The 15,609-nt window shown below is 33.7% G+C and overlaps 1 protein-coding gene across 7 annotated transcripts in view; it reads left to right on the top strand.

Annotated features, from left to right (window-relative positions):
* The window catches only part of XRCC4 (X-ray repair cross complementing 4), a 280,861-nt gene that overhangs the window by 152,753 nt on the left and 112,499 nt on the right, over nt 1–15,609 (top strand). For 3 of the 7 annotated variants that reach the window (XM_072736870.1, XM_025992939.2, XM_072736872.1), the window contains exon 8: nt 1,199–2,866. The exons of the other annotated variants lie outside the window; for them this stretch is intronic. In XM_072736870.1, the coding sequence (XP_072592971.1) occupies nt 1,199–1,463 (265 nt within the window). In that variant the 3' untranslated portion in view covers nt 1,464–2,866. Of the gene's footprint in view, nt 1–1,198; nt 2,867–15,609 lie in introns of those variants that run through there. 7 annotated transcript variants of the gene reach the window in all.

The following is a 15,609-nucleotide window of genomic DNA, read 5'->3' as shown; positions in this document are numbered from 1 at the left end:
GGAGCCTGCTTCTCCCTCTGCCTGTGCCTCTGCCTTTCTCTTTCTCTCTCTCTGTGTCTCTCATGAATAAATAAATAAATAAAATCTTTTAAAAAATTCCCATGGCTACAGAACCAGGAAGATGGGGGTGTATTTTAGCATAGTATTTTCTTACCTCCTTGAGTCTGGTTAGGTCTTACACAGCAACCACTGAGCTCGTTGGTATAACACACAGTCTTCCTGGGCCCAAGAAAGCTCAGTTCTTTCCCTTTTAATACTAGAAGTTTACAGCATCATCCTGGAAGAAATTGCATAATATATGCACTTTTGTGTAAAGGAATGATTACATACAGGCTTCCCTGCCTATGAAAGTAAAGCTATCATGTCTTTCAAAGCTTTTCAGGATCCTAGAGAGCCCAGTTCTCCACAGTAACCCAGTCACAGTCAAATAGACTTTTAAATAAAATATTTACTATTAATAGGATTCTTTTTTTAATTAAAAGATTCTTATAATAGAGTTTTGAAGAAATGTATTTTTTTGCCTTTTGATACATTTCTTTCTGTTTTTATTGTCAAGCCCAGTGTTTGATCAATTTTTTTTTATTTATGAATGAACTTTTTTTAGAGTATTTTTAAGTTCATGGCAAAATTGAGCAGAAGTAGAGTTCCTGTGTATCCCTGGTCCCCACACATGTACAACCTCCTCCACTATTAACATCCCCCAACAGAGTGGTACATTTGTTACGATTGATAAACTTAAATTGACACACCGTTATCACTCAAAGTCCATAATTTGCATTAGGGTTCACTCTTGCTATTATACATTCTACAGATTTGGACATATATATGTAATGACAATATACACTATTATAATACCATAAAGAGAAGTTTCACTACTCTAAAAGTCCTATTGCTCTACCAATTCATCCATCCCTCCCCATACTTTGCCTTCTGCAGAATGTTATATAGTTGGGATCATACAGTATGTAGCCCTTTCAGATTGACTCCTTTCGCTTAATAATATGCATTTAAGTTTCCGCCATATCTTTTCACGGCTTCATAGTTGATATCTTTCTAGCACTGAATAATAAATATTTCATCGTCTTGCTGTATTCAGTGTTTATCCACTTATTAAAGGAATCCATTTGTTTTTCAGTAATACCATGCTACTGTATTTACAGATTTCTTTGTCTTCTTTTTCTTCTTCTTTTTTTTAAAGATTTTATGTATTTGTTCATGAGAGACACACAGAGAGAGAGAGAGAGAGGCTGAAACACAGGCAGAGGGAGAAGCAGACTCCCTGCACGGAGCCTGATGTAGGACTGGATCCGGGAATTTGGATCACGCCCCGAGCCAAAGGCAGACACTCAACTGCTGAGCCACCCAGGCTTCCCAGATCTCTTCTTGTATACTTTATTTGCAAAACAAGGTTCATACCATTTATGATGTATCCTGATATTTTTAAATTTAACTATATTTTATAAGCATTTTCCACTTTAGTAAATACATTGATTCCATATCATTTTATATTTATAGTATTTCGTTGTATAATGTACCATAATTTCTTAAGCAATTCCTATCCTATATATCTAGGCCTTATCTATGTTTGTATTATTACAAAGAGTGCTGTATATAATTGTACATAAATTTGCACATATGACTGATTATTTTTTTCGAATGAGTTCCCAGAAGTGGACTTACAAGGTCAGAGAGCATATGTAGTTAGTCTTTTCTTAGATTTTGCCAGAATTCCTCCAGAAGGCTGTAACACTCTCACAAGCCTTTTGTTCTGTTGTTTTCCAGTTCATTTTGATCATTTCCAGATCATTTTAATTATTTAATCAATGAATATCTTATTCTTAGTTTTTGTATTTAACCATTAGAGACGTCTTGTGCTTTTGTAGTGTTTATTGATTATTGGCGTTTTATCTTTTGCTTACTACCTGTCCATAACCTCAGCTGAGTTTCAGTAGAGGTCTTTGTCTCCTATCGTTTTGTAAAAGTTACAGATATCTAAAAATATTAATCTTTGTTTTTCCCAGCTCTTCGTTTGTCCTTTAATTTTTGTTAGTGACTTTTTTTATTTATGTAAGTTATTAGATCATTCCATCAATACTGACAGTATTTAATATTGTTTGATTACTTATTATATCCTACATACTGTACTGGGTTTTCATATGCATTATCTTATTTAACTATACCCATTTCATAGATCAGGAAGCTCAGAACTAGAGAGTTTAGTTAACTTGCCCAAAGACAAGTGGTACATATTTGGTTTTGAATCGAGGATCATCTTATTAAAAGCAAAATCTTTTAAACTACTTTATTATACTGTTCAAAAATAAAATAGTAACTAATATATGTTTGATTACTTATGCCAGGTTCTGAGTTAAGCATTCAGTTCCATTATGTTACTTAATTCTCACCACAACTCTGAATTAGGGCTCTATTTAGAACCATATTTATTTAAAGCTAAATAAAGATGAGTTTCAGTGAGGTTTAACTGCTTATTCAAAATTTCTGCAGTAATACAGTAGAAATACAACTGTAAGTTCTTGTGAGTGCAGAGATTGGGTTAGTAATACCTTCTGCCTACCTTTCAACATGAATAACAGGGTCATATGAGGTCGTGTGTATGAAAATACTATCTAAGTTGGATGCTCTAGGAATACGATGCATTGTTATTTTTTAAGCACTGTTATCCCTGGGTTTTCAGCTAAATCTTGGATGTCTGTTTGTGGAAAGAAACTATGCAGTTTTCAAACCTATAGTGTTTTCTTCTCTTATAACTCATGGAACTGAGGATTGCCCATAGTTTTCTATGTGTTAACTTAGCAAAGTTTCCTCCTTTATTTAGCAATCAATAAGATAGTGTTAAAAAAAAAAATAAGATAGTGTTGGAGGAAAATAATACAATTGGAAGACCATGTTTTAAAAACAGTTGATTCGTTTGATACACATAGGTATATATATGCATTTGTATTCTATCTTATATTAATCATTTTAAAATTTATTTTCCAACTTTCTCAAGTATTTACTCATTTTTTGTTACAGTTCATTCATTTCCCACTGCCAATTTAAAATATGGTAGTTGGCCATCTTATTTTTTTAAAAAGGGGGCAGCCCGGATGGCTCAGCAGTTTAGCGCTGCCTCCAGCCTTGGGTGTGATCCTGGAGACCCAGGATCGAGTCCCCTGTCAGGCTCCCTGCGTGGAGCCTGCTTCTCCCTCTGCCTGTGTCTCTGCCTCTCTCTCTCTCTCTGTGTCTCTCATGAATAAATAAATAATTTTAAAAAATAAAATAAAATAAAAAGGATCTGCCGTCATATTTATATCTTAATTCTTAAAAATTCTTATAACTTACTGCAATTTTTCCAGTATAAATCTCAATGTATTTAAAATTTATATGTGTGCATATGTGTGTGTTTAATTTTTCTAGAGAATATTATTTATCAGATCCAAATTTCTAAATCTTGAAGATTTTTCGTAACTGAACTTTAAAAGTTCTTTAATGTCAGATTAGAAACATAAAATGAATGTGCAATTGCTATATATTTACTTTGGTCATTGTGAGCAAACCTCATTTTTTTATACAATTTAATTTTATCATAATGTTTATCTTAGTTGCAAAAGTAAACACAGTGGTGGTTTTAAAGCAAGATAGGTTTTTATTAGCTTCACTCTGTGTTTACCTAACTGTTCAAGCTGCGGCTCTCACTTTCCTTGCTGCATGTTTTGATTAATGGCCCCCTGGACTTGTTCCAGAATATACTGATTATGGTCAGTGCACTTCAAAGATGATTTATTAATTGTGTTTGCAGCTCAAAATAATTAAGTAAAGATTGATCATAGGTATTATTATAGGTTTGCCAATAAGATCAGCAGTTATATTTTAAGATAAAGTTTCCCTGAGTGAATTTTTAAAAACTGTACAGAAAGGTCATAATATTAATATTAAAAATATATATTTATACTCAGTGTTAACCACAGCTTTATGGCATTTTAATTTAAAGCATGATGATTAAATGTTTCAGAGATTTAGTCTTATAAGTCCATGTATTTTAAGTTCATTTTAACATAATTTCCAAATAATATGTTTCAGTGGAGATTACATAGATGTTTAAATAAAGTATTTCCTTGTTTATAACTCACCCTGGGAACAACCTTTCCTACAATTCCCTCAGGCTGTTTCATGCGTTTGGATTTCAAATTACTGACAGACTTGAATTTCTGTTTAAAATAATTTTTAGTGGAAAGCTGTTATAATCTTTTTGTGTTTTAGGTAAAGGAAATTTATCATAGATTTCACATTTATTTTGTTCTTATTTGAAAGGCATTTTTACATCAGATGTCTCTGAATTTGGTGTGATCATAGTTATTGTTTCAGGCATTTTAAGTGCTCTATCAACAAAGAATAATGTGTAAATATTCATTATACTGGTCAGAGGAGTTATTAATCAAAAGAAATGACTCCCTGCTCATAATTTATAGTTCAATATTGAAAGAAAAATAGGTACACTTATTTTTTAATTATTTGGTATACTATATTCAAAATATACATTTTAACAGTGAAATTCTATAACTTAAATCACCTACTGCGATATATAACTAAATGTAAATAGTTATTTAATTTGTATTAAAACATCATGAATGAAATAAAATGTTTTACCACAATGGAACTGAAGGTTATTTCATGTTCTAAGCTTATGTGAAAAGTACAAAAGTACTAGTTATGTCAAAACAAGAAGATATAGACCCCCAAATAACTGAGATGTTAGCAAATGGAGTAAAAAATAAAATATGAAAATAAAAAACAACAAATAACTTAAAGAAATTAAAAATATGTGATAATCTATAAGTGTTATTCAATGATTGTTTTTGGTAAATCATTACTAAAGGACAAAGAGCACAGAAATGCTTTGTTTAAACATGATTATTAAAATATTTTCAGTAAAATTTTAGGACATATACTTTGTTTAGTTAAAGATCTTTTATAAGTGTTTCATTTGTGAGCAATTTCTAAAAATAATTTCTCTAGATCAAACTTATGCATGTTTTTTAAATATTATTTTTGTGACAAATGAAGATAAATTGTGTGTTGAATAAAGCAGTGTTACCGTTACCAGCATTACTGAGTGCTTTGTCCTGCATATACCACTTCTAGAAATTCAGAATAAAGAGGCTGATGCAGACTATGTCTTCAGCAATCTTTGTATATGAAATAAAGTAATAAAGGAAGGTTAATCAATAGCACACATTTGTCTTTTTCTTTTGGCCTCATTATATTTCCTGACAAACTGTCTTTAATATGTATATGATTAAAATGTGCCAAATTCCATAATAGCTATAAGAACTATGAAATTTGAGAGGAAGGAGAGTTAGTATTGCATTTGTGACTGTAAAATAAGGAGATGTGATAAAATAAGAGAAGACTGACTAGGAGTTGTTACTCAGTTTGGCATTGTAGAGAAATGGATGTTTCTAGAGACAGACACTGAAGAAGGGTAATGCAGAGATGAATGCTAAGCCCAGCCTTCTGATGCCCCTTCTTTTTTTAGTAAGAGAACCCCCTTCCAACAACCCCTACCTCCCCAAGTTTTAACAGATCATGTGGCTGCCAAAGTAGAGGCTACATTTCTCAACTTCACTGGCAGTGAAGTATAGCCATGTGACAAAGTCCTTGGCAATGGGATGTGAACGGAAATAATATGTATAATTTGGGGATCTTGCCCTTCAAATGAGTAGGTATACATTCCTCTGTTTTTCCTCTTAGTCCATTTACTACCTAGCGTATAAGGAAGACATCTTAGGGAACGGCAGAGAAACAAGAAAGGAAGAATCATAGTGCCTGGACGATCTGGTGGAGTGGAGCAGCCTATCCACTGGGGGCCACCCAGCTACCTCTAGACTGTTGTGTGAGAGAAAAATTAATGTCTAGCTTGAAAGAGCCATGTTATTTTTTTCTATCTCTTTGTTACAGAAACTTGAGCTATCCCCTAACTAAAAAGAAAGGCTTTCATGTCAGAGGAACAGAATACAATAAATGCATGGAGGAAGAGTCTGAATTAAAGGGGACCAGTGACCATATCATGAAGTGCATAGACATGTTAAATGAAGCTGGTAAAGTAGATGGATCTCACATCACAAAGGAAGTTGAATGCTAAACTGATTTATTTGGACTTCTTTCATGAATACAACTAGGAACTGTTCAAAAAGGTTTTGAGCCAAAGAATGGCAGAATGAACAATACTTTAGGAAAATCTTCCTAGAAATCATATATTTGATGGAGGGAATGTTTACAGATTAGCAGTGAAGATAGGAGGATATTATAGTAGTCCAGGAGGAGTAGGTCTGAAGAAGGATAAGTGATTGTAAGTATGAATGTGATTGGAATGAATAGGAAGAGATGAATTGAGGAACACTTAAGATTGCTGTCTTATTACCAAAGACTTTGAAAGCCTTATCAGTATTGAAGGTTATTTGTTAAACATGGTCTTTATCAAAATAAGTCATCTGCCTTACCTTAGAAATCAACCTACTGCAAAAACTGGATAAACAGAACTTGGTGGTTATGGGTGTTGACTTCTGAAAAAACTGGAAAAGTTTCCTTTCCAGTATATACTCAAGTATATAGCTATATACGACATTAATTTTATATTATTTTACTCCTTTTCATTTATTTAATTTTTTAAACTTAATTTAGCATATAGGGAAGTATGTTAATCAGTAGCTATCTTCAGATTATACTTTAAGAAAGGTTGTCACTCTGGAAGGTGTATGTACTACAGCCTCTGAAAACCTTTCTTTGTTAAGGGGTTCTTTTTGGCTACAACCACAAGAAATACTCCTTTTGGACATGTGTCATGTATTTTCATTTCAATCTGAAATTATGTGTTTCTCTTGCTTAGAGATATATGATAGTCTACTTATAGACTACAGAAAAAAACTTTTTCACAAAAAACTTTTTCACCTTACAATCTCGTATGGATTTAGTGCTGATTTTATATAGTATTTTGCCTAGGATCTAGATAGGTAACGTTCTAGAAATTTCCAGACTGTAGGGGTTAAGATAAGTGTTATATTAATGAGTGAATTTGACAAACTAATGATGTTAAGAGCTAATGTTATAAAACTGAACTGGCCTGTATATCCCTATTTCAAAGAAACCATGAAAATAATCATTATTTATTGAAGTTGATTTTTGGTTAAGTAATAAATGGTGTCATATAAGGCATAAAAACTGGGAAAGAAAACATTACATTTGTTCTTAACTGTTATATATTCAAGTGAGACAAATGAGAATCTCAGTATTCTTCCTAAATAGTAAGATGGTGTATTATATTTTTATTTTGTTTACTTGTTTCAGGTAATTGTATTAATATTAGAATGGAATCTATTGGTTAACAAAAATATCCAGCCACATACATTTTACATAAATGTTTTGTGGGACAAAAAGTTTACAGTGTCAACATAAGCCCATTCACCTGGTAGTGTCCATCCATTGGCTCTACCTAGATTTGCCTTCTGTGTCATTTAAGATAAATCTTCTACATTAAAGTCACTCCAAAAGTGGAGTCGTATTATAAATGCATACAACTTAGGTATATTCGGCATACACTCTCCATCCTCTTCTTTGACTATAAAGAGGGTCAGGGGAGAGAGCTAGGAAAAAAGAGCAATTTAAATAGTTCTGGACATTGTAGTCAGACATATACCTGGAAGTATCAGGTGAGAACCATATCTCCTTTCCCCTGTTTGAGTTTCTCTTATCCTTCCATAACTTGAACAGTACATTTAAAAATAAACTTTTTAAATATAATATGGCCATCAAACAGGAGGCTACTACTTTACATTTTCTGCTGCTTGATGGAAAACAAATAGCCATTTATCAAAATAGGGGGGAAACTTTAGTGCTGGGCTGATGGAAGTTGGTATATCATGCTAGAGTAATAGTTTCAGGGTAATGTGATTTTCAGATTATGTCCCTACAGTTAGAACCCAATCTGTAGATAAAATAGAACCCCATTTAATATGGAGGCTATTGCATCCTCGAATTTTTTCCTTCTGTAAGCTAAAGCACCTAAATTTATCAACATTCCCCAAGTATTACATGCTTTTCATGTAGTTAGTTTGGTTGGAGTTACCTTTCACCAAATGCATATAGTTTGCTAGTGTTCCTTTCAAGTAACGTTCCGAGCCTGCTAATATCTCATACGTGGTATGATCTGTACAGAGAATAATGGGGTACCACACTTCTTTAGTGTGGGATGTTCCCCAGCTGTTAGACTTTTCATTTTGAGATACTACTGATTTTTTTTAAACCTACTTTAAAACGATAAGCACAATGGTCCTGAGTTTCTCAAACTGTAGTCATGCCTAGGCCACCGTTTGGATTAAGCTTGTATCTGAGTTTCACCACCCACCTCCACAGGTTTTGCCCCTTCTTGATAACACTTGAGCTATGAATTAGTTATCTATTATGTTTTAAATTAAGTAAGCTTATTTAAATAAGAAGCTACACATTCTTATCTTAAATAGAAAACCAGTATCACTTGAAGGTAAAGGTAAAATTTAATACAATATAAAGTCAACAAATGCAAAAACTATTATATTCTTAACCTGACGGCTCTGTACCTAAGTATGGTTCTTTATTAAAAGGTCCATCAGCTCTTTTAGAGAAATATCTCTAATTTTATAGTTGTAATAGCTGCTACTGCACCTCGTCAGAACTCACCACATAACTGCCTTCTAAGGGGAGGCCATAGAGTAAAGAGTTAGATACAGATTTACATCCTAACTAATATTGCTCTGCAATTTGGATCAAGTTACTTATCCACTCTGAGCCTCAAAATTCTAATTTCTAAAATGGGAACAGTAATACCCACCTTATTAAAACTAGTGAGATGATAAATATAATGTGCCAAGCACATGATAAAATGCTCAGCATTGGTTACTACTGCAGCTCTTGTTTGTTTTATTTTCCCGTCCAGTGTCCAGCTATGTTTAAATCCAGATGGCCTTCCAAGTCAAGTTAATTACGCATGGTAAAAATTATACTATCAAATCATGTGTATTTTATTATGTTTAATAACTTACAATCAAATAATGTTCATCATCTGAAATTCCTGTGTTTGGCTTGAGAAAGTAGATGAGTGGTACAGTTTTCAGACAAGAGATGGACTAAAAAAGAAGCAGATTTGCCGAGCAAAGAAAATGAGAAGTTCTGTTTTGACTAAGTTATATTTAAAATACTCAACAGACATCAAAGCAGATATATCAAGATATATGTGTCTGGAGTTCCTGGGAGAAGTGAGGTCTAGAGATAAAGATTTGAGAGTCCTAAACATTTGGGATGTATGGTTATGATTTTGAAGTGAGAAAGTCAGCATAGGTGGGTGTTCCTCTTCAACAAGGCTTGAGTAGTTCCTAATGTGGAGCTTTAAATAACAAATACAGTACAGGTAAAGGTAAAGGAGATAGTATTGTACTACAGAGTTCCATGCTTTATTCTTTAATAGATTATAACAGCTATAGGAAAATGAGTTCAGTTCATTTTTGAGTATGTATTTTATGGATTATACATGAATTTAATTAATAGCTAAGTGATTCCTCTCTGGACTCTTAACTCATCTGAACAATTTTAGTTTCTGTTCCTGACAACTTTAGTATTATATCAGTTTGGTTTTAAATTATAAATAGTATTGGGGGGAAAGTTCCAAATCATACTTTAAATGAAACTTTTCTGTTCCTGTATAATCATTGAATCAAAAGAATTTGTTGGGAGCCTTTTAAGTCATAGATTCCAACTTTATAGTCCAGGCAAGTAGAAAAAAACAGACACATGAAACCATAATAGAGCAATTATTTGGGTGACTGTGATAGTCATTAGTTCTGTTCACCAAATATTTCCAGCTCTCTGCCTTCTGGGCACATGGTAAAATTGTACTTCAATAACTATAGCTGAGTGAGGCCATGAGACTAGGTCTCACCAGCAAGTTTTGATTAAAAATGTCATGTGTAATTTCCGAGCTGGAGAACTTTCTTTCCTTCTGCCACAGTGATTGGCAGTATTGGTAGCAGCCCTGTCATCCTAGGTCTTGGAATGGAGACAGCACAGAGTGGAGCCCCCAGGCCACTCCTGATGGACATATGAGAAATGTTGAATGAGACATAAGTGCATGAATGAGAAATTAAAGCTTTGTTGCTCTAAGTCACTGAGATGTTGGTGTACTTACTACCACAGTGTAGGTTAGGCTTAACCTGAGTGATGGAATGCAGAAACTTGTCCAAATATAGCATGTTCTTAGCACCATCACAGTACTGTTAAAAAAATAAGGAACCTCAGACCCAAGACAACATAGGTTGAAAGGTTCAGTGCCAGTGCCACAAAGTGAGTATCTATACCTTTACTGTAAACAGAGTAGAGGATCAGAATAAGCCGCTGCTTAGCTACGTTTTTACAAACTTAAAAATATAGAACATATTTCCACATGTTACAATCGGAAAGTTTCATTTTTTCTCACTTCACACTATCAGTGTAATTGTATAGTATAGAAACTTTAGGGAAAGTGTATATTTTGCAAACAAATTAATATCTTTTGTAATAAAAATACCATTTTCAGGTTTTTCTCAAGCAGGTAGGAAGACTTGATTTTATTATTCACAGAGCTATTTAACAACTGGTCTTTTATAAGCCCATCTTGTGCCAGTCAAATGGAGTCCAGCTCCCACTTTGAAGGTTAAGAGAGAAAACACTCAGAGATTTGACATCACTTCACCCCACCTAATGACTTCACTTTCCGTTTGACTTGCTTTTTGTTATTTATTGAACTAAAAAATGTACTATCCAAATTAAAGTTGTAGTCTTTGCTTCCACCAAATATGCTAAGATTAACCACAATGCAGATGATCCAAAAACTCATAAATTGGGTAAGTTTTAGTCATAGAATTTTCAAGGTGGAGAAAGAGTAAGATAGTCCCTTTTGTTCCTTGATCAAATAATTCATTATGTTTTTATCCATTGTTGAGTTGTAAACTGACAGAGAATATTAACCAAATGAAGCATAGTAGGAATTCATGGTCCGTGTCTATGCCCAATGTCTGTCTCCTCATGATTTCTCTCTATATTTCTTGGAGTCTTAGTGTAGTGTTTGCTTACACTACATGAATAGCATCTAAGGAAGAAATTCTGGTCTTTCAAGCTATTGTTTGCAAAGCATCTCCCCTGTACCTTATTAATGGCAAACTAAATAGTATTCCACTTAAAAAGAAATCTTTACAATACTAGTAAAGGTATAGCAATATCAAGTAAGGAAGTAGGAGACTTCGGTCCAAGTGTTAGCTGTGTCATTTACTAAACTATATTCTTTGTTTAACATCTTTCAAATGTGTCTCCTCCTTTATATGTCCCTGTCACTGCCTTGGTTTAAGACCTTGTTACACAGTTCCCCTCCAGACTTCACACAGCTGCTAGAGTGACCCTTCTAAGATGTTAATCACTTCAATCCTTTTAATGAGTCCCTACAGTTTTCAGGATACCGTCCAAACCCCTTAGCGTAGTACACAGAGCTTTTCATGAGCGGCTCCTTGCCTAACTCTGACTCTGAGGTTGTAAACTGGCAGGCTGTTAGTAGAATTCAGCTCGTATGTGTGTTTGTTCTGGTTAGCACCATGTTTTCTTTGAAAATTGGTATAAATGTTAATTTAAAAATTGAGAGGTTTCTGGCCTCTCTTGAAATTAGAAGATTATCTTCTCACATGTTGGCAGTTGGCTGTTCTGTCCTCTTTAGAGAGGACATTCATTCTTTAATTTACCACAGTCCTCCCCCATTGACATTTCACCCTTTATGTAACTTGTGGGCATTTGAGTTTGCATCTCCCTCTGTCCTTTCCTCCAGACAGTCATGTTCATTCTTTATAGCACTGAGTTATATACCAAGGTCGTTCAAAGTTTAATTCTTACTCTTGCCTGGAGTGTGCTCCTGTCCTTCTGTTTCTTTATCTCATTGATCCATTCACTTCCTTGTTGCTTTTTTCAGAAAACTCACTCAGCCCACCCTTCTTTGTACCCGCATCACCTTATTCTATCACATTGTATAGTATTTGTTGATTTGTTTGTCTGAACCTCTCATGAGGTAGTAAAGTCCTTGCGGGCATAGACAGTGTATGATTGTTTTTGTGTCACAGTTTGGGCTCAAAGGAACCTTTGTCAGCCTCAGTGTCATCATTTATAAAATGATGAGCACATGATCATAAAGGAGATCAGATGACCTTCAGGAGTTCTTCTTATTTGAATGTCTGTTCTCTCTTTAAATGAATGTCTGTTCATTTTTGGGAATCTGGGGTCAGAGGCAGCTTTGAACCGATTTTAACCAGAGCTCAGATACATACTAAACAAGACTCAAGGGAATTAAGGCATGTGGTGTCCTAAAATGCTAAGTAACAAAGGTATTCCCCTCCAAAAGGACCACATGCTTTGGTTAGTCATTCCTACATAGAAGCTGACTGTGTAATAGATCATTGTCGAACAGCAGCCAAAAGCTAATCCGTTAGGCATCTGATGACATTTAATGGAAAGGAATTAATGATGCTTCAAAGGGGGCATCTATTTAATCTTAACAACGTCCTCTTTAGCATCATAAGGAAGAAAAAGGGAAGGTGAGGAAATATGTCAGACAAAATTAAATCTGAATCAGATGCTACAATTGAGGTTAGTTGCCATGAAAAAACCCAGAATAGTTTGGGAGGAGATGGTACCAAGATCAGTTCCCATGACAATGAATGCCTTAAAACTATTTGACCCAGAAATTCTATCTCCAGGAATTTATCAAATTAATAATAATAATAATAATAATAATAATAACCACGTATGTACACAAAGATCTGAATATTATCTATAATAACAATAAAAAAGAAACAATTTAAATGTCCATTATTAGGATATTGTTTAAGTCAATGGTTTTAAAACAGTACTTTTTAGAGTATAGAGTTCCATAGGACTGTGTTGATAACCATCTCAGGAAAACCTGGCCTTCCATCACCACTTCAACCAGAATAGTTTCACTTTTATTTGTTGTATATATTAAGGTTACATGTGAAACTTTCTTTAAAAATTCCGCTCATAACAGCAAAATTTGAAAACCACTGGATTCAATAAATTATAGTAATTCATGCAAAAATAGATAAGGAAATGTGTGTTAACAGTTCAGGTTATCTTTATCTTTGGGTAGTAATGGGGTCTTTTTTTTTTTTTTTTCTTACTTGGGTTTGTTTATTTTCCATGTTGTCTACAGATAACATAGACTTATTTTTGTAACCAAACAAAAAATGGCTCTTGAAAAAAAACCTTAGTTGACAGAAATAGTCTACAAGCCACTGAGAAGTTCCCACCTTACCAATTTTGGCATTCAAATCATAGGTTTTGTAAACCTGCTACTGTTTGGAACTTTTTTTCCATGAAATATCATAAATTGTTGATAACATTGAATATACAGCCCAGCCCCCTCATTTTATATTTAAAGAAACTATAATTCAAAATATTTTGGTAAATAGAAGCTAGAGGTAGGGGTCTATGATCTATCTTCTGATGTCATGTGCTTTTTCTTTATCTACACAATTTATAAATAATCATAATTTTCATTCCTCTCATTTCTGCCTACCTTGTTGGAACATTTATCATTGTTTTCCTGCTTTTTTTTTCTTATGAGGGAAAACTAATTTTTTTGAAGTGCCAGTGGTCAAAACTTTTCTATTTAGAAAAATTGGCACAAACTAGGACATTAAAATGTCCTAAAACTGTCATGTGACTCATTGTTCTGATTTATACAGTTAGAGTTTCCTGATCTACTTTATCCCTCTAATTCATTAAATGTGTATGTTCACTCAGATTTAAATTTGGTGTTGGACTGGATTGACCTCAAATAATTCTCACTGCTTGCCTTCAATTTTGGCATCTAAAAGGTAGACATTAGATACATGTTCCATCTGCCCCACCTTCCTCCTCAGACATGAATGTACTTGGGAAATTCTCTGTTTTACTTGTATTTTAGAATCTTAACTCATCTCTTAGTTATCTTGCTATGAGTACATTGACCCCCTCCCTCAAATGTAATAGCTTTATATAAAATTTTTTACATAAATGTATGTATGTCAGTACTTTCCCATGGTTCTTTTTTTTTTAATGGTGAGACAAAAATTGGGTAGCCAGTTGAACTCAGAGACTCTGAACAAACAGTGTGAGGTAATGTGTTTCAAAAGGAAAATGGGAAGTTTCAGAAATATCAGTTTCCCCCCTCAACCCTTTACCAACCTCCAACCAAACCAAAACAAAACAGTAATTCATAATGAAAAGCAGTCAGAACAAATAAATAGAAGTCTTTATTTAAGGTGATATTTGTTTTTGATAGTCCTATTTATGATCAAACCTAGAAATGAGAGAGGCTTTGTAGAGCATTCTTTTTAAAGCATTTCCTCTAGATATCTTGACATCTTAATTAAAATGCACACCTTTCAGGTTGTATCATATAAAGAATATTTTACTTACAGGAATTGCAACTTAAAACTGAAGTCATTAATTAATTAGTGTTTTTAGCAAAATAATTCCTTTGAAGATCACGTGTAGTAGATTTGGGGTAAATTTTAAAATATTTTTAAGTGTCATAGTTTCATAAACTCTTTTCTAATTTAGCCACTCTACTTGTTTTAATACATTAGAGCTGTCCGTTTACTCTGAGAATCAAGCACAGGTCATGGATGTAAAAGTGAAATAAGATTTGTAAACAATCAATTTAATAACATGGACTTAAATGCAAATGTATTTTCTCATGGATAAACCTTTGTTACCATATATCAAAGTGTTTCCAATGAAGCATTCAAAGCTAGGAATGACTATGCCACTAGCAGAACTTTATTATGAAATATTCTTAGGATACTTCCCAATTAAAATTTTAGGTAAAATACCTAAAATACCTACATACTTTGAGAATAGTAGCACCACTTGGTTTTAGTTTCAAGATAATATTTAAGAAATATTTATTAATATGCACCATACAACTTTTAATGCATACACAGGCATATTACTTCATTTAGTTTTTATTCAAACCCTGTGAGAGAGGGAAATGGGAAGATTATCCAAAAGTGAGGATAGTGAGGTGAGTAACATCCTCAAAATTTCATGGCTATGCACAGGCCTAGAAATTCTTGCATTTTTTTATTTCCTAGTACCTGCCCAGCATTACTTCCATGAACCTTTTAGCCTCTATAAATGAGTATGCGTTCCCTAGAGTTTCTTACAACTTAACAAAAGCAAGTTGTAAAATTGTACATATTTTATAGTCCAATTATTTAAAAGCAGGTCACAAACTAGCATATATTTCCTGTTGATCCATCAAGGCTCTGACAGTTACCTATAAACTGTTAGCTCCAGCTACCTCTGATGCACGTGAGGGGTGGACCTGGCTATGCAGGGTGGGCAGTGTAAATGTCTCAAGGATCTTAGCCTTACCTGAAGTACAGTCTAAATATGCTCATGTATGACTTGTGGAGTTAAAAATAATTTTTAAAAAGCCTTAAGAATGTACAGTTGGATTCTGGGAGCTATTGGACTATACCAAGAAGGAGAAGGGATGGAAAG

Source organism: Vulpes vulpes, chromosome 14 (genome assembly GCF_048418805.1).
Source record: "Vulpes vulpes isolate BD-2025 chromosome 14, VulVul3, whole genome shotgun sequence".
In the NCBI taxonomy this organism is placed as follows: domain Eukaryota; kingdom Metazoa; phylum Chordata; class Mammalia; order Carnivora; family Canidae; genus Vulpes; species Vulpes vulpes.
This window is presented reverse-complemented; position numbering and strand designations above follow the sequence as displayed.